A 25,969-nucleotide genomic window follows, 5' to 3' on the forward strand; every position below is an offset into this window, starting at 1 on the left:
ATTAACTTGAGAGCTTTGTCCAAGTATGTGATGGTAAAATTGGGGGAGTCTGAAGATATCCAAAGAAGCAGCAAGAACGCCAATCATGTATGCAAAGATATGATTTAGTCGACAAAGGAAAGAATGAAGAAGAAGAGAAGAAAAGCTCATGATCTCGGGGCAGGCTTCTTGACACTCAATTCGACCTTGCTGTACCATGCAGCGCCGAGAAGAGTGACCAACATACCAGCACCGTTCTCGGGTCCGACGCGGACGTTGAAGAGAACGATACCGAGGAGAATGGTAAGGCATTGCTTGAGGTTGCCGCAGACGCTCAAGGTCAAGGCACCGGCAAGCTTGTTTGTTTGGAAGGAGGTGACGTTGAGCATGAAAGCGAGGATGCCGTTTCCGAGCAGGGCGAGAATGACAGAGGAGGTGAGGCCACCCTCAGCAGCGAAGTTGCCGAAACGAGTGACTTCGCCGGTGCAGTATGCGTATACGAGCGATTGTGCGGCAGCGAGAGGGGACATGCGAAGGAGCAGCTCAAGAGCGGGCATCTTGAGGCTACCGGTCAGAAGACGGTTGGTTGCGACAGTCTAGTAATATTGTCAGTGAGGATGCAAGGACATCAACGTGTATTTGCAAGAACGCACCTTGATGGCGGCGAGGAAGACGCCGAGGAAGGTGAGAGATGCGCCGACAAGAGAGAAGTAGTAGTCGCCGTAAGTGCTAAGTCCGACACCGAGGACGATCGGAATCAGAGCCATGTATGTAGCCTTTGCGTAAGAACGACCGTAGAACCAGCGGTAGATCAGGATGGTTGCGACGGGGCAAGTCGAGCGGGCGATCTGGTGGAAGGGAACCGAGACCATCTCCAGGGAGACGTTGGATATGGCAATGTTGATGGTGAAGAGAACAGAGAAAGCCACCAGGACATAGTTGTCTTGTCGCGTGAGGTATGAGAGTTTGATGTGGCCTGCGAGCAGGAGGGTGTAGCATCCAATTGCTGCACATGTGGCGTGTAATGTGGTCATGAGCCAGGGAAAGGCGAACTTGGAGAGGACGGCCTTGTTGTATAGCGTGAGGCCCAGGTTCATGGCGAAATAGAGTCCAAGACAGATCATCTTGACGCGAGTCGACACGAGGTATTCGGCGCCCTCCTGTGCGCTCTTTGCTTGGGGTTGTTCCTCGACGATTGACTGCTTCTCGACATCGTCATAGTTCAGCAGCTTCTGGCGCTGCTCTTCCTGGATGTCGCTGAACTCGGACTCGTCCATGGATCGTTGCGGTTGCTTCTCGGAGATGGAAGCCATGACTGTAGTTGGTAAAGGGGATACCGGCCTCGAGGATTAGGGTGTAGCGAGGGAGGTGGCAGAGTTCGAGAGAATGAAACAAAGAGAATTGGTGGAATACGCGGCCGGTACGAAGAACGATGTAATGCGAAACTATCTCGCAAGCCTCGACAGCCCACCCTAGCTAATATATCAGATAAGCTGCTCTCAACCCGCCCACCAACCTACGTAGTCGTGTCATGCGAAGGGGCCGCATGCAGCCGCCCCTCTCTAAATGCGTGCAGTGCCAAGCGTATAATGGCAACATAACAGCCCTCAAACAAGGCCGCTCACCAGGCCTGAAGCTGGCGGTTGACCAGGGGGTAATTAGCATTCATTTCTTGCCTGTGAAGCAACAAGTCTTAGTCCAACGTCGTGTCTCCTCCAGCTCGCGCCGTTGCTGCAGATCACCACCGTTGCATCCTAACACAGCTCCATGTTATTGTCCGTTAGAAAGGAGACGGCTTCCAACCACAAGACCATCAAAATCCCGGTGGCCAAGAGGTGAAGGATCTGCACACGGAGAATCTCTTGACATGTCGCCTATCATGGTGGGGTCTGTGGAGATTGGCTCAAAGCACAAGGGTTCCTGTCTGAGAGCGTTGGCTTTCCGAAAACACAAAGTTCGCCATCGGACATTCTCACGTGTGCTTCCTAAAGTCAAAATCCTATCAATATATCAAAACGTTCCTATCGACTATCCTACGAGTCCAGCTGCCCAACCACCCGGAGTTGACACATACGTGCTCATCTACACAGAGTGATCAACTCTGAAACGAAGGATCGATGCAGTCCACGTACACACCCGGGACTCCGGCCTTATCGTTGCCGCCTTCGGAGAATATGCAGGCTTAACTCCACTGTCGCCAGGCGCCATGGCTTTTGGGGGCGTTCATGGCTTGCAACCACCCCGATGGCTAAAGAGAGCCGCCTCCGATTGCTGGGTATCAACTATCAACCGGACGCTCCGCTGATTGACCGCAGCCGGTAACGCACAATCCTCGTGGCATAAACGAGCATGGATCTCGGATGCCTGACAGATACCGTACTCCGTACACCTCGCACGATGGGTCTATGTACACAGTGAATTTCAATCTCCTCCCGCAGACATGCAGAGCAATCTAAGTCTCGAAGACTCACAGGATGTTGGGTGATCGACAACTCCCAATAGTATCGCTCGAAACCAGTTTATGGTGCATACACACAAGTGTACGAACACGCGTCACAGAATCGGTAGAATGGATAGATGTGGCAGTAATTTCGAGCGCCTGGCGCTGATTAAATGGATCAGATAATTACAAGAACGTACGTATAGACATGATGAAACCCAACCAACCAAAACTCCCAGAAGTGCCCTCTAGTTTTGAATCATGCCATGATCATGCCCCAACGAGGAAATAAGAAAAAGGAATGCCAGAATCCTTTGGAGAAATTTTACTGGAACGAGTTGCCTCTGCCGATGCACTCGACGCGGAAGCCCAACCGTTGCAACTTGCCGGCGTCAATCACTCTACGGCCGTCAAAAACGAATGCTGGACGTTCCATGATGTCGAAGATCTGTTCCCAATCCACCTTGGCGTTTTGTGCCTCGGCGTGCTTGATGGCTGTTCTGGGGTTGTAGCGTTCGCGCGCAGACTTGTCTGCAGGTGTCATTTCCATCTCATTGTCGGAGGAGTGCTCAGAAGCCACGGGGCTAGGCAACAATTGCTGAGGGTTCTCACCGCCAGTCTTCTTGGCAGGCACAACATCCTTGTTGGAGAACTCATCCCACTCGGTAAGGACGATGACGGCGTGAGAATCGGAAGCGCAGTCGTAGGGGTTTTGGGCGATAGAAACGTACTTCTCGACGTCTTCGAGATGGCATCCGTTGATGTCGAGCTCCTCCCAAATCTGTGCCTTGGTAACTTGAGGGTCGTAGATGCAGACTCTGGCTTGTTCGGCGATGAGATCCTTGACAACCGAGATAGCAGCACTCTCACGAGTATCAGCGGTGTTCTTCTTGTACGAGAAACCGTAGACAGCAATCTTCTTGCCAGTCAGGGTTCCGTAGAGGGTTGAGATGATGCGCTTGGTGAAGCGAGACTTCTGCCACTCGTTGATAGCGACAACGGATTGCCAGTAAGCGGCGACCTCGGGAAGATGCAGGGTTTCGGCCATGTATGAAAGGTTGAGCACATCCTTGCGGAAGCAGGAACCTCCGAATCCGACCGAGGCTTGAAGCATGCGCGAGCCGATTCTGGTATCCAGACCTGCGGCGTATGCGATCTCGCCAACATCGGCACCGGTGGCCTCGCAGATTGCGCTCAGAGCATTAATACTGCTAATACGCTGAGCCAGCAGCGCGTTGGCAGCGAGCTTGGCAAGCTCAGAGGACCAGATGTTTGTCTTCAAGATGTTTTCCTTGGGAACCCAGCTGCCGTAGAGGTTTGCCAGGACGTCTGCCGCCTCGAGGCCGCTGGGTGTTTGCATTGAACCGATCAGGATACGGTCTGGTCTCATGAGATCGGCCACGGCGGTACCCTCGGCCAAGAACTCGGGGTTGGACAGAATCTCGAAGTTGACACCAGGCTTGCCAATGGCGTGGAGAATCTCTCTCATATTTGCTGCAGTTCTGCAGGGAACGGTGCTCTTCTCGACAATGATGGTGTCTTTGTCGGCCTCGGCGGCGATCATACGGGTGGCAGATTCAAAGTAGGCCATGTTGGGAGCCTTGCCAGCACCAATACCGGCGGTCTTTGTGGGAGTGTTGACACAGATGAAGACAATGTCGGCACGCTTGATGGTGCCTCTAACGTCGGTGGTGAAGAAGAGGTTCTGGGGGCGGACTTCAGCGTCACGCGCCTCCTTGACGACGGGAAGGAGGCCAGGCTCGTAGATGGGAAGGGCGTCGGAGTTCCATGCTGCGATACGCGTCTCGCTCAAGTCGACAACGCTGACCTCGACGTCGGGGTTCTTGAGTGCAAGCACAGCACCACTGGGACCGCCCTGTAGGAAGGAAAGTCTTGTCAGCCTTGCTCGGCAGACGATCTCGTGGCAGCTCGTATTCGGCCAGGATTAACTCACGACAAAGCCGGCGCCAATAAAGCAAACACTCTTCACAGGACCCATTGTGTAATGTGTTAGGCTCCGAACTCGAAAGAATGTGTGGATTGGGTGAAAGCAAGTGAGGATAATGAAGGAGAAATTGTTTGAAACAAGATGGAGAAGACAAAGTATGTATCCTGGGCAATAACCAACAGAATACCGATAAGGGATGTCCCCTCGCTTCAATCGGGTCCGCCGCCTTGGCTCATGGCCGCCTGCAGGAGAAGCTTGCCAGGGGGACCCGTTTGTGATTGCCCTGTAGTTTGATCCGCCGCCCAACTTGACGCTGGGAAAGGGGGGGGATCAGGGCTCCTCTGCTGGCACAGCTGCCGTCGGACAACAACGCCTGTGGGATCTTGTCCACCACGCCATCTTCTGATCAGCGCTCCAGCGGCACATATGCTCCGCTTCTGGTCAGACGAGCAGAACCAACAGAATCGTCAAACTGGCATGACGAGAAGTTATCTCGTGTTCCTGCAACTGGACGGGAAAGGCTGAATCTTGGAGCACTTCCGAGTCCCGAAGGGCAGGAGCCACAGAACCAACACATGGACTGTCAGTGGCATAGAGTTCGCGGTCGGTGTGTCGAATGACTCGCACTTCCGGCAAGCACCCCCTTCTTGCCCTGGCCGCAGCCTTGGCATGTCCGTCCAAGACGTTACGCGCGTGCTCCTTTTTATTATCTGGTGGTTAGATGAAGCGCGAGAGACCGTGAGCTGTGTAATGCTGTCCGTCAGTGTCCACATTTCAGCTTGGCCGCTACTAGCTGATATGTTGGGAGCCCTGTAGCCGCGCGACAAGGTAGCCCCTGCCAGCTTCTGTGCGGCCGTCTTGATAACTCTCCGAACAACTACTTCCGCCCAGGGGGCTTTATCCACAATCCGCCGATTGCTCTTGAGATTTCCAGATTCTGATCCCTTGCATTCTACGCATACAGTAACCTTCATGCGCCTGTGAGAGTGCGCGTCCTTCTCTTTTTCCGTCTTGCTGTCACCATGGTTATTCCGTCCATGTCTAGATCCGACATGTCGTACAGCGATATGGGCCGCTCTATTCTGAAACCGAGGTGGATTTTTGGTTTTGTCGTCGTGCTCGTAACTCTAATCACGCTGTTCACACATACCGCGTCCCACTCGGTCAGCGGCCTGGTCAACTCGATCAGCACTACAGTAAGCAAAGTCCACATCGACTGCAGCTGCCGTCTCCTTACCACAACCCCAGAAACCCTCAGCCTCGACATCCTCTACGCCGTCAAGCAGCAATGGCAAGGCCGGCCTTCACTACCTCATCCCAGCGACAAGCAGCAACCGCGACTTCTGCAAGCTGCTCCTCTCCTCAACCATCCTCGATTACCCCACCCCGGTCTTGATCAACTGGGGCGCACACGAAGAAGCCAACCCTTACAAGCAACATCTTGCCAAAGTCGAGACGCTACTCGCTTACATGAAGAGGCTGAAGCCTATCAGCAAGGAAGATGATCTGGTCCTCATCCTGGACGGTTACGACGTCTGGTTCCAATTGCGACCTGACGTTCTGCTCAAGAGATATTTCGAGATGAATGCGAACATGGACCAGCGAACCATCCAGGCTTTCGGCCAAGACGCTTTCGAGAAGGGCGATCACCGCACTACCGTCATCTTCGGTCCTGACAAGATCTGTTGGCCCATCGACTTCAGTCGCCCTGCATGCTGGGCTGTTCCGCACACTGGTCTCTCCCCGACCGCTTTTGGCCCCGAACCCAACGACTACAGAGAGACACACAACGAGCCCAGGTGGCTGAACTCAGGAACCATCATGGGACCTATCCAGGACATGATTGACGTGTTCCAAGCAACTCTCGACCTGATCCACTACAACCACACTACAGACTCTGATCAATTCTACTTTGCCAATGTCTTTGGTGACCAAGAATTCGCTCGTCTGTCTCTGGATCAAGAGCTTCTCGAAACCCAAGCAAAGGAAAGATACAGAGAGGAATTCCGCAAAGAAGAGGATCCGCCTCGCCAGATTCCCGAGTTTGATGTCGGACAGAGAACCGAGTACCACATTGGTATCGACTACTTCTCAGCTATGTTCCAGACCTTGGCCTTCTACAAACAATTCCTAGCCTGGATCCGTCCAAGTGACTCCTGGGCGACCAAGACAAGCGAAGGCGGCGATGTTACTGCAGAGAGATACACTTTTAAGGTGGCCGAAGACATTTCTTCTTCGCGCTCACCTTTCGCCGCGTTCGAGGCCTCACCACCTGCATCGAATACCTCAGTCGAGTATCCGAAATCGTGGGAGGATGTCAGTCTTTGTGTCAACACTGTCACTGACCTGGCTCCTGTCACTTTGCACTTTACTGGCGAGAAGTCTTTGCGCGAGTTGTGGTGGGACAAGCTTTGGTTCTACCAAGATGGCGAAGAGCTCCGCAAAGCCAGCCTGAGAATGCCCGATAGACCTATCAGCGAGGAGCCCATTGCAGGCAAGACATGGTACAAGATTGAATCCAGTGACCCAGAGGCAGGAAAGGGAGGAGCATGGGCTGACAATGGCGGCTGGCACTCATGGACCAGTCTGTGCAAGACGTACGAGGATCAGATCTTCCCTCGGAAAACGCTCAAGAAGAAGGGACCTCATCATCACCCGTAGAGGTTGTTTTCTTAATGTCGTAAACCTCGTAGAATAATACACCCTCAAAAACAATGAAACAATTCCAAAATGTTTTGATCGATTCGTGCTTCAGGTGAAGGAATGACGTGTCTCCACCACTATGGCCCCTCTTCCGATACTAGGAGTCCGCTACTATCAAGACTGCGGAACGGCGTTCCTATCAAAAGGTGGCTTTTTTTTATTCAGCTGGCAGGCGTTGCAGGGCTTGCAATCATGCATAAATCGGCGAGAACGGGCTTCGAGTAATTTTAGCAGATAGGATGGCGACAACCCTTTTCCAAGGGGGTCCCAACCAGTGGGTTTATGGATCCTTGTTAATTCATTTTTTGGCACAGACGCAGCGGCTCATGCTAACCACTCGGCGCTCGTAGGAAGCGTGGACTTTCGCCCGCGCCGTTTTTGCTAAGTACATTGATCTACTTAGGGAGTCAGTCTCGCACATGCGCGCGAAACACAAGTGTTCCTGCCCTCTCTTACGACAAGATCACCCTTCAGGGGTTCTACTATTTTTCCGTCCTTTGCTTACAATTTCCATTCTTTTGCCCTATCTCGGTTGGTCTTTTGTTTTCGCACTTTCAGTCTTTTCGCAACGTCCGCCGACACGATGCCGGTTCAAGGTGTCATGAATAAGCTCAAGCAAGGCCTATGGCAAGGCGATGGGCCGAATTATGAACGAGTTGACCTCGAGGACGGTTTTGAGAAAGAGCACACCAAGCGATCTCCACGACATGCCAAACCGGTCATCGTGATCCTTGGATTCCTTCTCGCCATATTCCTGTTCATGTCTTCGGTACGTGCTTTCGCATCATTCTCGCTTTTCCGCCAGCCAAATCTAACAACACAGGGTGGTCATGGCTCTGCCAAATCTACAGTTTCCACCAAAGTGGAATTGTTGCCTCCAGCCTACCTGCGAATGGTCTATCCAGTGAGGCACGCAGATGCCAACTACTGCAAAACTATTCTTAGTAGCGCCATCCTGAATTATCCGGAACCAATGTTGATAGGATTTGCGGGCAGTAAGCAGGAGGAAGAAGATGCTGACTCCACTGTGGACTTGGCCCAACGCGTCTCTCGCAAGACCAGCATCCTTGGCATCGACAAGCACCTCAGGAACATCTCGACAACTCGCGATGAGGATCTGGTAATCATAGCCGATGGTCTGAACACCTGGTTCCAATTGCGCCCTCAGACACTCCTCGATCGGTACTTTGAATCCAACAGGAACGCAGACGAGCGAATCAGAAAGGAGTTCGGAGTGACTGCCGACGTCTTGAGTATCCGTCAAAAGATTATTTTCGGTGCTCAGAGAGACTGCTCGCCATGGAATCCAGAAGATCCAGCTTGTGCTGCAGTGCCAGAGTCGACACTGCCAAGGGACATTTACGGACCTCAGACTGATGCTGAAGTCGGCGAGAAGAAGGATGCTTTCACCAAGCACCGTCCTCGATACATAAACTCAGGCTTTGCTATGGGCCCCGTCAAGGAAATGCGTAAGCTATACGCCGAGGCCGCAAAGCGCGTCCTGGGTGACCAACACCTCCAAGAAGAAGGCAAGGTTCTTGGTCAGCTTTTTGCCGAACAGGAAATGGCTCGCGAGTCCTATAAGACGCCCCCTGCTTCAGCTCTCGCACGTCTTGGATCGTGGCTCTCATCTCTCTGGGAAAACGCCAGCGCAGTCAAGGATAGACAGGCACAGCAACTGAGAGAGACTGATCTCTCGCGAGAGTTTGGTATCGGTCTGGACTACGCCAGCGGTCTTGCCTTTGAGGCTGCCCATGCCGACGGTGACATGGAATTCGTCAAGTTTGGCGATGTAGAATCAGTGCATGCAGCCAACGCTAAGCACGGTATCAGCGACAGCCGCATCAGCCAGATTGGGCCTGATATCGGTGCATCTTTGCCCCCCTTCTGGACCTACAGCCACGAGCTCCTTCCCTCTCGCAACACATCATGGACCAATGTTTCGCTTCTCACCAATGCCTGGACTGGCGTCACACCGGCTGTCATTCAACACGACATGCGCCACTACGCCACCAGCGGCTCCCTGCGCGAAACGTGGTGGTCCAATATCTGGTACCAAAAGTACGCTCGCAAGATGTTCGACGTGCACATTCAAATTCCCATTGGTGCCGTCGCCGTCTCTGGCTATGATGCTGCATCTCGCCGTCAATGGTGGGGTATCGAAGATTGGAAGGGTGGTGCAAGAAACGAGACCAAGTTCTGGTGGAGATATGAAGATGTGTGCGGAGGTACCGAGACTGAAGTCTTCAGAGACAGCAAGGGTCCGTGGTACTTGCCATCTAACCACTAGACATGTTCTACTGTGCTATCTATTCGCTTCTATAATGTCAAAATCTATATATTGATCTTTTCTATTACTCCTTTGCCGAATGTTGCCTGTGTTTGCGGATATCCAGACCGAATTGGGCACGAGGAACAGATGTCACAAATTATAAGACATGAATCGTCGACTATCAAGATCACCTCGAGAACCAAATCATGAATCCAGTGTCACTCTTGCAGCAGAGATCGAAGTGGCGCTCACGTATCCGTTCAGAAAGCATCTAGTAAGTTACGAGCCTTGCGAAGGATGCAGAGTAGATCTACCAGATGAGCGGTGCAATATTCTAGGTGGTACCCTCCCCGGCGATGATCGTGAGAAATGCAAAAGCCATCGTGAATCAATGAAGCTCTTCATCGTTTGACAGAAGCGACGGCGGGGGACAAATGACCGCCCCTTGCACGTGGCATCGAGAGTTCAGAATGGGGAAACTATATTCACGTGCCTCAACCCTCACATGTAAAATCAGGAGTCTCAATGATTTCAAATTTCCATATACGTTAACATTTCGTGATATGCTGAACGACTACCAATCTTGCGTCTTGTAAGAGGGAGCCACCGGACTGCTGCCATACCATTGAGTAGACGCTGTAGACGTCGAGTCAAGCTCGTAGGGCTGTGTGATCAATCGCAGTCTTCTGTTGTCCGGTAGCTCAGCTCGGTGCTCAGCTCGATGATCAGCTGGCAATTCCACCCGGCATCCTTCGGGTAGTTCCAGAATTCGTCCATCTGGCAGTTCCACTCGTAATGTGCCTGGCATCTCGACCAAAGCGTTTTCCGGAACCTCTGTGTGTGAAGGCGTATCCGGAGCCTCGCTCCACGGCTCGATTGGCGAAGTAGGCGACTGTAGTTCGATGTCCTGGGGCTCCGCACGTTCGTCTTTGGGGCTCGAAGGCACATGCTTCGAGTCATCGTCGTCGCCTCGATGAACGTAACTCTGCTCTCTCCTCATTCGTCGATAGTAATGCACTTCCCAGATCTCGCACAAGAAGAGGAGGACGTGAAATACTCCCAATACCAAGCAAAAGCACCATGGGGTCTGAAGAGCATCTAGTCCGTCCTCTAAGAAACCGCCATACCAGCCTGGAATGTATTGTCCGTTGAAGGCCAAATTTAAGGACATCAGCAGACCACTGATGAGGTCGCCAGATAGCAACCATCCGGGATTGGCGAAAAACTTCCTTCGTAGGAGGAAAAGTAGCGCGAGAGCGGTAGCATTGGTAATGAAAGATAGAAGTGGCTGTTGCTGACAGTGAGTATGACTTGCCATATTTCCGCATTCGCAGTAAAGGAGAAACAAATCACTTACAGCCACGATGAAAAGTATTGTACCAAGATACAGAGTATGAACGTGCTTATACTCAGCATAGGTGTGATACACGATGCCAAATACAATCAAGGCTGTGACAGAGGAGACGATGGACAACCAGCGGAGAGCAGATCTCAGATACCAGTATTTCGTGTAGCCATTCAGAATGCATTGCCATCTGGCACTCCCTTTGCCGTATGACTCGGGCGTATCCATGCTGTAAGAATCCAATGCCCCTTCGTATATGTCGTGTTTTCGTATCCACTTCTAGTGACTGACTGACAAAGGTATGAGGAAGGAAGACGAGAGGATCTCCTTGGGCGAAAATAGAATCATTGGGACCGTGTTTGACCCGGGAATCGTTTCTGCGGCTTGAAGAGCCGTTCGAAAGTTGCATGGGAGCGGGGACAATCCTCGTGTTTTTCAGGAAGGAGAGAGGGAGATCGCAGCCGAAGGATTTAGCGCCGAATTCAACCACAACTTATCTACCTTTAAATCTTGAACTGACGAAGACATGTAGCGTGCCAACAAGCATACTCACTGACGCACTTGCAAGCTTCAATGTTTCCGTAATCCCAGGGGCATTCGTTCGGCTTTCCTGGTTCAACCATTCAGAAAGCTCTCGCTGCCTGAAAACGCAACCTTGATGGGCATGCTTTGTGTTATCTCGAGATCACGCAATCACTTCGGTGCCTGCCACTCTTCACGCACATGTCTAGTAAATGGGAAGTCAAGTTCCCTGGTCAGCATCAAAAGAAGTAAAATTCCTAGTCCCGGCATCAACTCTTCCAAATCTACTGGGGTATACGATAAAACAGCTCTTTCGGACGGGCCAAGCGTTCGCCATACTCAAAATCCACTTGCAAACTTCTTCTTCAGCTTCTCATACTTCTCGATACTTCCGACACTCTTGTGTACAACACTGATGGCGTACTGGAAGTCCTCCTGGGCGACCTTGCTGTCTCCGCGCTTCAAGCAGTGCTGCCCAGCTTGTCGCAAAAGTGATTCGAGATCAGCACCAGAGTAGCCATTGCACTTCTCGTTGCGAGCAATCTCTTCGATACCGACCGGCCATACACCTGCTCTACCTTCCTTGGATCTTGACTTGATCAGAGCCTTCAAGATCTCGACACGCTCCTCCATGCCAGGCAGACCAACGTAGATCTTGGTTTCAAGACGACCGGGGCGCATCATGGCCTCATCGATGATATCGGGTCTGTTTGTCGCAGCGATAACGTAGATGCCCGCGCGATGAGACAGACCGTCAAGCTCTGTGAGTAAGGTGTTGACAACACGTGCAGAAGCTTCAGAAAGCGAGTCGTCTCGACGAGGCACAAGTGCATCGAGTTCGTCAAAGAAGATGACACAAGGTGCCGATGAGCGAGCGCGGTTGAAGAGTGTACGCACTGCGCGTTCTGATTCTCCGACGTACTTGTTGAGTAGTTCTGGACCCTTGACACTGATGAAATTGGCCTTGGACTCGGCTGCGACTGCTTTGGCGAGCAATGTCTTACCACAACCGGGGGGACCCCAGAGTAAGACACCAGTAGGCGCAGAAATACCAACGGCAGCATACAAGTCGGGCGATTTGATGGGCTCCACGATAGCAGTTTGAAGCTCTTCTCTGACACTGGTGAGTGCACCGATGTCATCCCAGGTAGTGTCTGGTATCGTTGCGAAGCCCTCACGCTTGGAGGACGGGGTGATGGTGGGTAGGACAGTCAAAAAAGCTTCCATAGGGATGATGGTCGTCTCGAAGCCCTCTGGCTCTTCCATGTCTGTGTTTCTTGCACGAATGACAAGACGATCCCATAGTTCGTCAACATTGGGTTCCTGGTTGTCGTCAAGCTCCATTCCGTCAGTGTCTGCCTCGACCTGCCTGATCAAGGCATCTTGATAACGGTCCATAGCCCAAGTAGCAGCCTTGCCAACAAGATCTCTCAGATCAGCACCCACGAAACCAGGAGTCATCTTTGCAAGTTTAGGGAAGTCGACATCGTCGGAGATGGGAGTGTTTCTCGTCTGCGTACGCAGAATCTTTTCTCTCATAGGCTCGTTAGGAACACCCATGTTGATTTCGGTATCAAAGCGACCACCTCGTCGCAAAGCAGAATCAATGGTATCGGGTCTGTTGGTAGCGGCGAGCACGATCACAGGCTTGCCGTTGTTCTCTTTATTATCCAGAGCCAAGCTGTCCATGCTGATCAGAAGCTGGGCGACAATACGCTTCTCCATCTGACTTTGCGAGCTCTCACGTTTCGGAGCAATGACATCGATCTCGTCGATGAAGATCAGACACGGAGCGTGTTTACGAGCTTCGTCGAAACGATCGCGGATTTGTTTCTCGGATTCTCCTGACATTCCTGACACGACAGATGGACCGGCAATCTCGATGAAAGGAACACCGAGCTTAGCAGCACTTGCTCTTGCCAGCATAGATTTACCACATCCGGGAGGACCATGGAGAAGGATACCACGAGGCAGAGGAACGTTGAGATCGGCATAGCGTTGAGGACGAAGTAGAGGCAGAGTCAGAAGGTTCATGAGCTGGCGTTTGACATCGTTGACACCACCCAAGTCCTCGAGAGCGATGCCAGTGGGCGGAGAACGGTCGATTTCGTCGTTCTTGTCACGCTTCAGGCGCTTCTTGACAGGTTCTCCGTTGGGTTCCCTCTTTTTTAGTTCTGTTGCAGAGCCGTTGACTGCCGGGGTGCCAGGAGCGGTAGCCGGAGTGGCAATCTTCCAGGAGCCAGTAATGCTCTTATTCATGATGTTTGGAACGTCTTCTGTGAAAGCGAGCTTCTCGGCCTCGGCCTCTTCGTCTTCTTGAGCGTCATCTTGGAGAGTGTCAAGGATGCGCTCGAGGCTGTCTTCGAGAGATCGCTTCGGTTTGCGTTTGAGACTGGAGTTGGAGCGCTGAATGGCTTGATATAGACTGCGCACGTCAGGTCTGTTGGTAGGATCCTGAAGCAGATGAGTCACGGCCTGATAGACTTCATTGTCAAGGCCCTGACGCAGGCGGGAGGAGGGCCGTCCGGGCATGGTAGGATGGGTTGTGTGTGTGTGAAGCGGTAGGTGATTTGGTCAGTCGATGGACTTTTTTTCAGGGACAGATGTGGGGCTGCTGTCGCCGGTCGAAGCACCCAAGTGTTTTGGTTCTCTCGGTCGGCTTTTCAACATGGGATTCGTCTCTATGCATCGCCAGATTGACTCACATGGCTCAGTCATACACGCAATGTGCTGCACGAGACAACCCATCTGTCCACAATCTGGTCAACCCAACAGCACAGGCAGCAACATTATCTCACAAAAAAGGAAAGAGCCTCGTGATGGCCGAGGCTTTTCCGAATGACATCAATATTCACATGCCAATCCACCGTCTGCCTTCGAGGGGCACGCGCTGCTGTACACACAACTGTGCCCAACCTTGCATATCTCTCTCACCATGGGTAACTCATCGAGTACGCCCAAGATATCCGCCCAGGATAGGTTAGCCACCATGTCCTTGTCCGCCGCTGCCACCACCCTTCTGACTCGCACCCAAGGGCCATCCTTGACATGAAGAACCAGCGCGATAAGCTGCACCAGTACCAGAAGCGCATCACCATCATCACCAACCGAGAGAAAGAGATAGCCAAGGAGTGCTTGCGGAACGGCGACAAAAGACGCGCTCTGCTCGCCCTCAGGAAGAAGAAGTACCAGGAGTCATTACTCGTCAAAACAGATCAGCAATTGGCTCAGCTCGAGACCCTTACGAGCGACGTCGAATTCGCCCTCGTCCAGAAAGATGTCGTCTTTGGCTTGCAGCAAGGCACAAAGGTGCTGAAAGAGATACACAAGGAGATGGGCGGCTTGGAACGCGTTGAGCTCATCCTGGGCGAGAACGAAGAGGCCCAGGCGTACCAGAACGTACGTTGTTTTCTTGTCCAGACTCGCGGATATCCACTGACAATCTGACAGGAGATCAACGAGATGCTTGGAACAAGAATGACCAACCAAGAGGAGGACGAAGTCGAGGATGAGCTCGAGGCTCTAGCAGCCGAAGCGAACAGACTGAGGATGCCGAGCACCGTACAAGAGGGAGTCATCGCGCCCATGCCCAACGTGCCTGTAGACGCACCCAAAGAAACGGCAAAGGAAAGAGCGGCGAGGCGAGCAAGAGAACGAGAGGTTGACAACGGTGCGGAACCTATACTTGCATGAGACACGCGACATGATTGGACGGTGGTGTTCTTTGGTTTTGTGGATGGTGGTGTTCTTGTTCAATACCCATGACTCTGATATTATGTATATACACGCGCCCCTGAGATCCGTCTAGTCCACTTGGTTGCAATTGTTGCCCGAGCCTCGTGTCTACCTACCTACCTACCTAGGTAACCATGCATGACGCACGGGCTACAATGGCAATGACATGAATGGGCAGCGCGGATTTGAGAACTCATCAGCAAAATCGCAAACATGTGAAGAAACAATCAATCGCTCACCAAAACACCACCAGCATCATGTCGCACTGTCACGACGAACACGATGGTCATGGCCACGACCACAGCCATGCCCACGGCGCCCACGATCACTCGGACGACATCACACCAGCTCTGCAGAACAGCCTCTACCGACAGATCGACTTTGACGCCATCAACACACTGAACGAGAGCGCCTCGGGCTCTGGAAGTGAAGTTTGCAAGAAGACCTGGGATGAGCGGCTGAACCCCGAGCCCGACCTCTGCAGCGATGCCGACGAACAATTGCTGATGCACATCCCGTACGCCGCCCATCCATCCACTCTGCGACCAGTTTATTGACAAGTCGACCAACAAAAGCTTCACCGCCCAGATCCGTCTCCGTTCCATCATGATCCGCACATCGACATCCGACTCGGCGCCTCTGACCCTCAAGCTCTTCATCAACCGCGACGACCTCGATTTCAGCACCGCCTCAGAGGTTCACCCAACCCAAACCCTGTCACTATCACAGACCAACGATATCCAAGAAGTCCCCGTCAAGCGCGCTCTGTTCAACACGGTGCGCTCGTTGGACCTGTTCTTTGAGGACAACTGGGGACGAGGCGATGAGGACGAGACTCGCATTTCGTACTTGGGCTTCAAGGGTGAGTGGATGGCTCTGAACCGTGAGCCCATCAACTTCGTCTACGAGGCTGCTGCCAATCCTAGTGATCACAAGATGGTCTCTGGCGTCAGAGGTGAACTGGAAAGTCGTTTGGGAGGTGCAGGTGGCCGGGGCAATGGCTTGTAATCACTTTGTCAACCAGAAGAGTGGAAAGAAGCAAGGCCTATGATACAATAATGCACCGCCATCAAGGCTGCTACTTGCGTATCTGGTAATACGTAGGTGCGTACTCTGTCAGCCAGCTCTTCTCTATCTTTGTTATGTCTCTGATGAACGTTTTCTCTCCAGTCTGCATGACTTCGTGGAAGATGACCCAGTCCGCCTTTCGGTTCTGTCCATCTTGTTAGTGCTGTCTTTTTGGACTACAGGACGGGGAGTACTCACAAACATGAGAGAGCTGGGATGCGCATGCAGTGTCATGCTACCATCCACTGTCTGGAACGTGCCATCTGCCTGCATCCTAGCCGCATGCACAAAGTAGCCTGCTGTTAGACAGCGTCGTATTTGCTCTGCTTTGTCCGGACCTCCAACTGTCAAGACGCCTTTGGAGCTCAACGACTCTTCCACGTTGATGCCAAATCGCTCCATGTATCGCTTGAGCTGATTTCGTACACTGACAGCTCTTGTCATGCTTTTGAAGTTGAGGTGATGATTGCGACACCACGAAGCGTCCTTGTTGCCCTTGGTGATAAACGTTTGGTACACGTTGAGCATTGTGAGATGGTCGCCTTCTGCAACTGCAAACTTCCATCTCGATGTCTCCATGGCCTTTTTCTCTCCCTCGTGTTGAAACCATACTGCGCCTTGTAGCGTTGTCATAGCGGCGATCGTCAATATCTCGCTCAGACATCCAAAGTCTGGAGCAGACAGCAGCACCTTTGCCATCATGGGCTCTACAGCCAGTTCTGCCATACGAACGCCCAATGGTTTCGTTAGCCTCGCGTAGTCGTCCAGTGCTCCTAGAGAATATAGCATCTCAAGTGCTCTGATGACTAGCTCTGATGGTGGTGGTGTCAAGTACGGGAAGCGGACTATGTTATCAATTCCTAGACATTTGAGTTGTAGGATGACCGGTGCCAGATTGCTCCTCTGGATCTCGGGAACAGACGCATCTTCTAGAGAATCATAGGTAGCTTCGGTGTACAGTCGATAACATTTCCCAGACTTGGTTCGACCAGCTCGACCGGCCCTCTGAGTCGCTGCAGCTTTGGATACCGCAGTAGCTGTCAGAGTCTCGATACCAGTACTAGGATTGAATGCTCGTAGTTTGACGAACCCAGAGTCGATGACGAAAACGATGCCAGGGATAGTCACCGACGCTTCGGCAATGTTTGTAGCCACAATGACCTTTCGGGTATTCTCCGCAGCAGGCTCAAAGACGTACATCTGCTGTTCGGTTGAGAGGCCAGCATATAGTGGTAGTGGCTGGAGTGCTTGTGATCCCGGGGGTAAGGAGGGTAAGCGGTCAGCAATCATGGACATGCATGTGTCGATTTCCTCGCGGCCGGTGAGGAAGACCAGTATGTCGCCCTCGCCTTCCTGTGTGTGGATGTCGAAGACAGTCTGCACAGATCGCTCAACGTAATCCTCGGCAGGAGCTGTCAAGTAATGTATGTCGACTGGGAACATTCTGCCTTCGAGATTGACAATGCGACCGACGTCACCAGGTTCGTCGACCTTTGTCGAGTTGTCGGAATCGTTCTCATCACGAACAAAGAAACTCAGAAAGTCTTCGGCTTGAAGAGTTGCACTGCTGACAACTATTCTCAAGTCTGGTCTGCGTTTCCTGATCTTCTTCAAGACTCCCAGTAGGATGTCAGAACTCAGAGAGCGTTCATGAGCCTCGTCTACCATGACGACCGAATAGCGCGATAACAATGGATCCACGAGTGCTTCTCTAAGTAGAAGACCATCCGTCAGGAACTTGATTTTTGTGGCTGCCGAAGTCACATCTTCGAATCTGATTGAATATTCAACCTGTGTTTATCAGCCTTGTCGAAACTGTGTATTTGCGAAAGATTGATGGTACCTCTTGACCAAGGTTACACCTCATCTCCTCAGCTACTCTTGCAGCCACTGTAGTTGCAGCAACCCTACGGGGCTAATTTTCCTGTGAGTCGGTGTCATGGTGGATGTTTGCAAATTCTAAGTACTCACCCACCTGAGTTACAGCAACCATCTTCCCTTGATCACACCATCCTGCCTGATGTAGAAACTGAGGGATCTGGGTGGTTTTACCGCTTCCTGTCTGGCCGACGACAATGACAACAGGATATGTCTCTATCAGGTAGAGAATACTTTTGCGATGGCGGGCGATTGGCAGTAAGGAGGAAGGTTTGTGTAGTGCAGGAATGAATTCCCGAGACAGATCGAAGTCGGCCATGATGATTTACCATGATAATTCCAAAGATTCGTTGTATGCCGATAGTGTTGTATCGATGGATGACATGATGCTTCAGTTTCTGGGCGTGTTGGTCGGTGCTGGTCTGAGACAGGGTCCACAAGCTCTCGCTGCCCCTCGGCTTAGCAGCCTAAACATCTTGACGTCTGTCACACAACATCAACATCACAACATGTCCGAAGGCTCACATTCAGAGAAGCCCGTAAGTGTGCTACGTATATCTCGTCTGCGTAGACTAAGGCGACCGGCTATCAGAAAACGGGCGGCGAATCGCCAACAACAGCACGCGAACTCGACTTTGACGATGACGACCACCACGAAAGCAGCCCTCTCAAGAGTCCCACTCCTAAGCAGGTCAGCTTCGTCGAGGTCCAAGACGAAGATGCTCCGACCAAGCCTGCTCGTCCCTTGAGCCCTCAGGCCCAGAGTGAGAAGACGCTCAAGGAGGCCTTTCCCACAATCGACTCCAAGGTCATCAGAGCTGTTTTGGTCGCCAGCGGTGGAAGCGTCGAGCCTGCATTCAATGCTCTGTTAGGTACGTCATAGACAATCGGTTCAAGAGCTATGGCTGATTGCTGGCAGCCATGTCCGACCCAGACTTCAAGCCTGAGGAAGCTCCACCACCGCGCCCTCCAAGGCCTACCCAGGCGCAGCGCCAGCTCGATGCCGACGAGCAGTACGCCCGCCAACTTGCCCAGCACTTTCAGACAGAGTCGCGTCCTCAGCGCACCAGACGAGACGATGATGATCGCGGCCCGCCGCTTCCTACTCGTCCGAGGCAGCAGCGTCCGGGCGGTGCAGAGGAAGACAGAGAATACAACTTCTTCGATGGTACTGATTGCTCCTTCTTGGACAAACGACGGAATATTGGCTGACATGCTTGCAGATGAACTTCCCCAGATCAAGGAGAATGTCCGCAAAGGTTTCTTGGAAACACAAACAAAGGTCAACAGGTGGATCACCGACTTCAGAAAGAAGCTGGACGGAGATGACAACGACGACCCGTATGAGGGTCCTACCAGGCAGGACAGCCCTCCTCGCAGACAAAATTACGGCCCTTCGCAGTCGGAACAGCTCTATGGCATTCGCAGATCAGCCGATGTGAGCAGGAAGAGCACCGACAAGGATCGCTACGACCTGGACAACCGCGTTCTAGACGATGACTTTACTGCCCTGGAGCTTCGTGACGACGAAGGTATGTCAAAAGAACTCGATTCGACAGGAACACATGCGCTGACTTTACAACTAGCTCAACCTCGTGCTTCGTCTTCGCGCAATCGTCCTCTGGCCAACCCTGATCTCTACAAGCCTAACGTCGCTCCTCCCCAGTCCGGTCCAGTCGATGAAGTGGATGCCATAGACCGAAGGAACCAACGCCAGCCATCTCCTGGTGCTGCCTCCAAGTCAGCCAAATGGCAGCCCCTCACCTCGATCGCGCCTAATCCCGAGTCGGAAGAGAACGACCCTTTCAGCTTGGGCGACAGTGATGACGAGAAGGAGACGAAGACAAAGGATATCAGAGAGTCTGACACTGCGCGTCTGAAAGAGGCTGCTCGTAAGAGTGTGACAGCTGAATCTGCAGATGCTCCTCCTAAGGGTCTTCAACCTAGCGAGAGATCTGGAAGCAGCGACGTGAGAGACAAGGATGCTGAGGCTCTGTTGAAGGGCAAGAAGCCTGCTTAAGGAACCTGTCTGTCGCAAATCCTTACGCAAACATTCTCTGGTGTCTCATACATACATCAACCAAGACGGGAGTAACACAATCGTTCTGTAGTCCCAATTTTCTCGTCCTCCCATTGTGCTCTAGACTATCGAATTCATAAGGTCTATGATTCACGATATTCTCCGGTATGGCGTAAATTTGCGTGATTCCATCCAAGTCCCGATTGCTTCTATTACGACCCTGTCCTTGTTTTCCAGCCGTATGTGCTTGTCCATGTCCTTCTGTGAGCCATCCCTGGATGATTGGTCTCAGTCATGACAGGCTGGTGTATCATTGACCGGAGTATGAGTATCGTCACTGCTGTTGTAGCCGTCGTTGATCCGGTCTCTGCGTTACGCCAGTACCTTCCCTTTTGAGCTAGCCGACCATCAATCGACCTTTGTCAACACTTCGGGCAGCTATCTGAGACGCGCTTTCATACATATATGTGCTGCCCTGACATCTTTCTATCTAAATCTGATTTTAACATCAGACTCTGACAATGATTTCCGTGCTTCCGATCTTGCTGCTTGCCTCCTCAGCTGCAGGCCGAGACATAACTTTTCCGCCTGTAGCAGGATTCCAATTTCCCTTGACGCAAGGCTCAGGCATTGAAGACACAGATATTACTGGAGCCAAATTTGCAGGACTAACCACCTTCGCCAACCTTCCTTACGTTCACTGTCTTGACAAGGCCGGGCCCGAGAAGTACGACATTGCTATCCTGGGTGCTCCGTTTGATACTGGCGTGACTGCAAGGCCAGGTGCTAGATTTGGGCCCAATGGTATCAGAGCAGGATCGCGTCGCATACACCCGGACTTTTCTTGGAGCATCTACAATGGCAGAAATCTGTTCAAGGTAACAACGGAGCTTCATCAGGCACTGGCTCGCATCGCTGAGCTGACTTGGATACTAGGAATGGGCTACGATTGTTGACTGCGGAGATGCTCCTCTTACCGTGTTGGATAATACAGTGGCCTTGAAACAGCTTGATGCAGCACACAGGATCATCTCGAACCGTTCTACTAACTCGACCGACTACGCTGTGCCGAGACTTGTCACACTGGGTGGTGATCACACCACGACACTCTCTGCTTTGAGGTCCACGTTCAAGCATTGGGGACCTGTCAGCGTCATACACTTCGACAGGTAGGAGTAATGTTCTGACAAGAGATGTCGTGGAGCTAACATGAGTTAAGTCATATTGATACGTGGGACCCGGAGGTGCTTGGAGGCGGAGTATCGCATTACGCGGGAGTCAACCACGGCACGTTCCTCCACATTGCGCACGAAGAAGGGCTGGTCAGAAACACATCGATCCACGCAGGAATCCGGGCTCCGGTTGCCAACAAGAAGCATGACCTTAAGAACGATCGCAAGTGTGGATTCGAGATGATGACAGCCAGAGATATCGATAGACTCGCAGCGCAGGGAGTGATGGAAAAGCTCAAGCGCCGCGTTGCCGGCACAAAGGTCTACATCAGTGTTGACATCGATGTTCTTGATCCTGCATTCGCACCAGCGACTGGTACGGCAGAAGTTGGAGGTTGGACCACGCGAGAATTATTGACCATTCTTGATGGATTGAGCGGGCTGGATATTGTCGGAGGAGATGTTGTAGAAGTGGCACCGATCTACGACAACGCTGGAGAGCCGACTACACTGGCGGCGGCAGAGGTGGTCATGTCCTTGCTGCAATTGATGGTGGACCAGCCTGTCAAGGCAGGATAGACATGCAATCTGGTGGTGATGGTCTGGTACAAGGCGGTGTGGAGGCGGGAGCTTGCAAGCACAGGCCCAGCCATCCGCCTCGGAACGAAGTCTCAGTCCAAAAAAGTTGGGCCCTGTTTGCTGCTGCCTGTACTTTTTTCTGCAATCCATACAAGACCACAAAACCAATCATGACTCCTCCACGCAAGAAGCAGAGAATGTCTCTGGACGCTGCAGAAGTCAAGGCCGCCGTCGAAAGCGCTACCGAGGCCGCCGTCGAGACCAACGCTGCCACCAAAGTCGTCTCGGACAAGGAAAGCGAAGTCGAGGCCGCTGCTCAGCGCCGCTCGCTCTTCGTTCGTTCGCTGCCCGAGTCTGCCACCTCCGAGTCTCTGACCGAGCTTTTCTCCACCTCCTTCCCCATCAAGCACGCCGTCGCCGTCACCGACAAGGAATCAAAGAAGTGCAAGGGCTATGGTTTCGTCACTTTCGCCGACGCCGAGGACTGCCAGAAGGCAAAGGAAGAGTTCAACGGCTTCGCTGTCGATGGCAAGAAGTTGCGCTGCGAGGTTGCAGAACCCAGACACCGTGAGAAGGGCGCTGCTGCTGTTCCCTCGGCCGGCGAGAAGTTTAGAGAGGGTCAGGCCAAGGAGCGCGCGTCCGCCCAAGTCCCCAGACTTATCGTTCGAAACCTTCCCTGGAGCATCAAGTACCCGGATCAACTCGCAAAGCTCTTCCAGAGCTACGGAAAGGTCAAGCACACCGTCCTCCCCAAGGGCAAGACTGGCCTGCTCCGTGGTTTCGGTTTCGTCATCATGCGTGGCAGACCCAACGCTGAGAAGGCCATCGAGGGAGTCAACGGAAAGGAGATCGATGGACGACAACTGGCTGTTGATTGGGCCGTCGACAAGGAGACCTGGGACAACACTCCTCAAGAGGAGACAAAAGAGAAGGACACAACCAACGAAGACGCCGCCGAAGACGATGCAATCGATGGCGCCAGCGAGCACATTATGGATGAGGATGACGATGAGTCTGGCTCTGAAGATGGAGACGAGGGCGACGACATCGACGTCATGGATGATGAGGATGAGGAGGACATGAAGCCAAGAACGGAGGACAATTCGTCCACCCTTTTCATCCGCAACCTGCCTTTCTCATGCACTGACGAGGATCTCGAGGACCACTTTACACAATTCGGCTCAGTTCGCTACGCAAGAATCGTCGTTGACCAAGAGACCGAGCGACCCAGAGGTACTGGTTTCGTCTGCTTTTACGAAGTCGACGATGCCGACAATGTTCTCAAGAATGCCCCTAGACACCAGCCTCCTCGTCCGAACGACCCCAAGGCCAAGGACGGCTCTATACAGATGACCCACTCGGTCTTGCAGAACGAAGACGCCGATCCTACTGGAAAGTTCACCCTGGATGGTCGCGTTCTGCAGGTATCCCGTGCCGTCAACAAGAACGAGGCCAACCGTCTGACTGAGGAGGGTGCTGCCAACCGTTTCAAGCGTGACACAGACAGAAGACGCCTATACTTGCTGTCCGAGGGTACCATCCCTTCAAACTCCCCCTTGTACGAGCAGCTTCCTCCTTCGGAAAGAACCATGAGAGAAGCCAGTGCCAAGCAGAGAAAAACTCTCATCGAGAGTAACCCTTCTTTGCACATGAGTCTAACCCGTCTTTCCGTCCGCAATCTACCCAGAACCATCACATCCAAAGACTTGAAGCAACTCGCTGTAAAAGGTGTTGTCGGCTTCGCAACTGATGTCAAAGAGGGCAAGCGCCAGAAGCTCAACAGAGAGGAGCTCAACAGAGGTGGCGAAGAGGATGCAAAGGCCGAAGCCGATCGCAAGAAACGTGCCAAGGGTATTGTCAAGCAAGCAAAGATTGTCTTCGAAGGTCGCGAGGGTGCCAAGGTAGAGGAGAAGAGTGGAGCAGGACGCAGTCGTGGATACGGTTTCATCGAGTACTACACACATCGTTCAGCGCTGATGGGTCTGCGCTGGTTGAACGGTCACTCCATCGACTACCAAGCAACAGAACAGAAGGGCAAGGGCAAGATGTCGCAAGAGATGATTGCCGATCGCAAGAAGCGACTGATTGTCGAGTTCGCTATCGAGAATGCCCAAGTCGTCAAGCGAAGAAAGGAGATGGAGGAGAAGGCTCGCGAGCGCTCATACCATGCCACCGCACCCACTGCTGATGGTAAGAGACAGCCGTCAGCTCGTGACACCAAGTTTGGCGGCAAAGGAGGCAAGTTCGATCGCAAGCGCAAGCGAGACGGAAAGGACGAGGCTCCTGTTGATGAGGAGAAGGACAAGAAGGCTCCTGCCGATGAAAAATTGGCGAAGCGTCAGCAAATCATCCAGAAGAAGCGCATGGCTCGCCGTGCTCGCAAGCAGGGAGGTGCCTAAGGAAGTGTCGATGTTCATACCCGTCGACACGGCATGAAGCATGTGCGACCCCTGTGTCTTTGACTCTGTCGCAGCTGGACATGCGGATCCATGCTGGACGCTCGGTCAGAAGAGCAGTCTGTCATACATGATATTCGAGTGTTGTTGACTGGACGAAGTGGCAGTGGGACAAAATACAGCATTGGCGTTGATTGAGTGAAGCCGATAAGATGTCAACCGGCCAACATTTTTCGTACAATTTCCTTTCTTATTGTAATCCAAAACGAGCTTTCTTCAAATACAATCTATCTTGCTCATTATTGTGTATTCGCAAGGTATTTACGAATGTCGAGTCGCAAGTGAGTAGGGCCAAATGGTCATACAAGCATTGCAACACAACTTCCATCGAAATGCAAGTAACCAGATTGTTGAGCAAGGCCCAGACAGGTTGGATCCTGATACTCAACCAGGTTCACAGACCACAGATTGATGCGCAAGAAAAAAAGAACCAGGTTTTGGTTGTGGATCCAGCTCTGGCCTTTGTGTCACCATCGGGCCACCACTACCGTCGGTAGTCGGTCCATCGTCACGGATCTTTGTGCATCTCGAAGCCTCGAATGTCTTTTCTGCCACTCACTCATGTGCGTCGTACGCGTGTTGAAATCGTGTAAAGGCATCTCCCTTGCTTTAACGCTAATGGATTCGACAGATCGAGTTTATCTTCCCAATGAGGAAGTGTATACAGCATACGGAGAGTGCAGGAACGATACCTTCTCACAGGCTCCACGTTTCAGCAAACATCTGCCATTGGACCTCTGTGTACCGATAGCTTCTTTCTTGTTGATGATTTTTAACTCGTCACTCTTTGGAGAGCTTTTGTTTCCTATTGTCAGCCGTCGACCCTGCATATTCCATGTCGATAGCCTTTGCGACTCCCGTCTGTCATGAAATCATTGGTATACCGTATATCGATAGCTTCGCTATCAGCTGCAAGTCATTACTCAATTGACGTGCATGATCTCTGTTGCTTGTGTTCAGATTGTCCAGTTCGTCATTTTTTGTAATGACAGGTCGTTCACATGCTTCTACATCATGGCATATCGATGGCCGATCTAACGAGAAGAAGCATGGTGGTTGAGTGAATAATAATAGAGCTTGGAGGCCTTGAGCGAGGAGCAAAAGGCTGCTCGAGGTATATAATGCCAAAGAGCCTCGACTCTTTGACTACGTCTATCAAGTCTCTGCCTCTTCTATCGAACACCAAGATCAGCACTTGTTTACCCAGACTTCCCATATTGTGACATCCGGCTCGACAATCACAACATCAGCTTTGGAAACCAAGAATAATCCCGCAAGACCACAGCAATTCCATCTACATCTGCACACGTACTACCATCTGTTCTTCACTCAAACCCTCCAGGTAAGCCATCTACTCTATGAAAATCCTTCCAAAGCACATACTGACTCGAGGGATAGTAACATCCAACAATGTGCCAATACGAGAACATCCACTACGGCTGCGGTCACGCCGCCCGTCGTCTGATCAAGCACTGCCACTTCGCCCGCAACGATCCCAATCATCAATGCTTCGGCGCCTGGTCCGTCAAGAGAGAGTGGTCGAATCCTACAGAGTATTGCCGCAACTGCGCGTACTATGCTAGACAGAGGGCTTTTGGTCATGCTCGCTAATGGACTCTGGGGTGTGCTTCAAAGGATACGGAAAAGGATTGGTCCTCACGGACATCAAAGTTGTTGGTTATGGGTCCGTTCATGCTTGACATGAGGCGAAAAGGAAAAGGCGCACAAGGTTCGTATGAAGGAGTTTGGCTGGTCAGGATGAGGGAAAAGGAGTCCTGTGGTTTCTGGAATTACCGATTGGCTCATGGTGTGATCAGTATCTTGTTGCAACGAATCTTATCGATATTCTTCT

General features: G+C 52.2%; 13 protein-coding genes across 13 annotated transcripts; 8 read left to right on the top strand and 5 right to left on the bottom strand.

Moving 5' to 3' along the window:
* Nucleotides 1–146: 146 nt before the first annotated feature.
* On the bottom strand, nt 147–1,256 carry M436DRAFT_49348 (TPT-domain-containing protein; the record flags this gene model as incomplete). Its single annotated transcript, XM_013570718.1, has 2 exons — nt 147–575; nt 633–1,256. 2 exons carry the CDS (start codon nt 1,254–1,256, stop codon nt 147–149), a joined length of 1,053 nt encoding a protein of 350 aa, XP_013426172.1.
* Nucleotides 1,257–2,744: 1,488 nt separating this feature from the next.
* M436DRAFT_49819 (UDP-glucose dehydrogenase) lies at nt 2,745–4,418 on the bottom strand (the record flags this gene model as incomplete). The annotated part of the gene is made up of 3 exons (XM_013570814.1): nt 2,745–2,882; nt 3,057–4,295; nt 4,374–4,418. The coding sequence occupies 3 exons, from the start codon at nt 4,416–4,418 to the stop codon at nt 2,745–2,747; spliced, it is 1,422 nt and encodes a 473-aa protein (XP_013426268.1).
* A 1,242-nt stretch (nt 4,419–5,660) lies between these two features.
* On the top strand, nt 5,661–8,505 carry M436DRAFT_22609 (uncharacterized protein; the record flags this gene model as incomplete). The annotated part of the gene is made up of 5 exons (XM_013570632.1): nt 5,661–7,024; nt 7,175–7,291; nt 7,332–7,416; nt 7,482–7,640; nt 7,876–8,505. Coding segments are annotated over 5 exons (2,355 nt in total), but the record flags the coding sequence as incomplete, so codon positions are not given.
* Nucleotides 8,506–8,838: 333 nt separating this feature from the next.
* M436DRAFT_49153 (uncharacterized protein) lies at nt 8,839–9,360 on the top strand (the record flags this gene model as incomplete). The annotated part of the gene is made up of 1 exon (XM_013570682.1): nt 8,839–9,360. One exon carries the CDS (start codon nt 8,839–8,841, stop codon nt 9,358–9,360), a length of 522 nt encoding a protein of 173 aa, XP_013426136.1.
* A 556-nt stretch (nt 9,361–9,916) lies between these two features.
* Nucleotides 9,917–10,918, bottom strand: M436DRAFT_49697 (uncharacterized protein; the record flags this gene model as incomplete). The annotated part of the gene is made up of 2 exons (XM_013570792.1): nt 9,917–10,630; nt 10,700–10,918. Coding segments are annotated over 2 exons (933 nt in total), but the record flags the coding sequence as incomplete, so codon positions are not given.
* A 630-nt stretch (nt 10,919–11,548) lies between these two features.
* M436DRAFT_83075 (AAA-domain-containing protein) lies at nt 11,549–13,741 on the bottom strand (the record flags this gene model as incomplete). The annotated part of the gene is made up of 1 exon (XM_013570984.1): nt 11,549–13,741. One exon carries the CDS (start codon nt 13,739–13,741, stop codon nt 11,549–11,551), a length of 2,193 nt encoding a protein of 730 aa, XP_013426438.1.
* Nucleotides 13,742–14,144: 403 nt separating this feature from the next.
* Nucleotides 14,145–14,854, top strand: M436DRAFT_14126 (uncharacterized protein; the record flags this gene model as incomplete). The annotated part of the gene is made up of 3 exons (XM_013570627.1): nt 14,145–14,188; nt 14,245–14,608; nt 14,660–14,854. Coding segments are annotated over 3 exons (603 nt in total), but the record flags the coding sequence as incomplete, so codon positions are not given.
* A 347-nt stretch (nt 14,855–15,201) lies between these two features.
* Nucleotides 15,202–15,937, top strand: M436DRAFT_16684 (DUF1000-domain-containing protein; the record flags this gene model as incomplete). The annotated part of the gene is made up of 2 exons (XM_013570629.1): nt 15,202–15,461; nt 15,520–15,937. Coding segments are annotated over 2 exons (678 nt in total), but the record flags the coding sequence as incomplete, so codon positions are not given.
* An 85-nt stretch (nt 15,938–16,022) lies between these two features.
* M436DRAFT_49651 (P-loop containing nucleoside triphosphate hydrolase protein) lies at nt 16,023–18,209 on the bottom strand (the record flags this gene model as incomplete). Its single annotated transcript, XM_013570781.1, has 4 exons — nt 16,023–16,157; nt 16,211–17,803; nt 17,856–17,927; nt 17,997–18,209. 4 exons carry the CDS (start codon nt 18,207–18,209, stop codon nt 16,023–16,025), a joined length of 2,013 nt encoding a protein of 670 aa, XP_013426235.1.
* Nucleotides 18,210–18,399: 190 nt separating this feature from the next.
* Nucleotides 18,400–19,910, top strand: M436DRAFT_49368 (uncharacterized protein; the record flags this gene model as incomplete). The annotated part of the gene is made up of 5 exons (XM_013570724.1): nt 18,400–18,429; nt 18,483–18,762; nt 18,810–19,058; nt 19,114–19,422; nt 19,477–19,910. The coding sequence occupies 5 exons, from the start codon at nt 18,400–18,402 to the stop codon at nt 19,908–19,910; spliced, it is 1,302 nt and encodes a 433-aa protein (XP_013426178.1).
* A 521-nt stretch (nt 19,911–20,431) lies between these two features.
* On the top strand, nt 20,432–21,661 carry M436DRAFT_49317 (Arginase/deacetylase; the record flags this gene model as incomplete). Its single annotated transcript, XM_013570715.1, has 3 exons — nt 20,432–20,788; nt 20,847–21,079; nt 21,130–21,661. The coding sequence occupies 3 exons, from the start codon at nt 20,432–20,434 to the stop codon at nt 21,659–21,661; spliced, it is 1,122 nt and encodes a 373-aa protein (XP_013426169.1).
* Nucleotides 21,662–21,975: 314 nt separating this feature from the next.
* Nucleotides 21,976–24,045, top strand: M436DRAFT_26450 (RNA-binding domain-containing protein; the record flags this gene model as incomplete). The annotated part of the gene is made up of 1 exon (XM_013570635.1): nt 21,976–24,045. A coding segment is annotated over one exon (2,070 nt), but the record flags the coding sequence as incomplete, so codon positions are not given.
* A 1,482-nt stretch (nt 24,046–25,527) lies between these two features.
* M436DRAFT_49663 (uncharacterized protein) lies at nt 25,528–25,728 on the top strand (the record flags this gene model as incomplete). The annotated part of the gene is made up of 1 exon (XM_013570784.1): nt 25,528–25,728. The coding sequence occupies one exon, from the start codon at nt 25,528–25,530 to the stop codon at nt 25,726–25,728; it is 201 nt and encodes a 66-aa protein (XP_013426238.1).
* Nucleotides 25,729–25,969: the final 241 nt, after the last annotated feature.

This window comes from Aureobasidium namibiae (assembly GCF_000721765.1).
Source record: "Aureobasidium namibiae CBS 147.97 unplaced genomic scaffold scaffold_11, whole genome shotgun sequence".
NCBI lineage: Eukaryota > Fungi > Ascomycota > Dothideomycetes > Dothideales > Saccotheciaceae > Aureobasidium > Aureobasidium namibiae.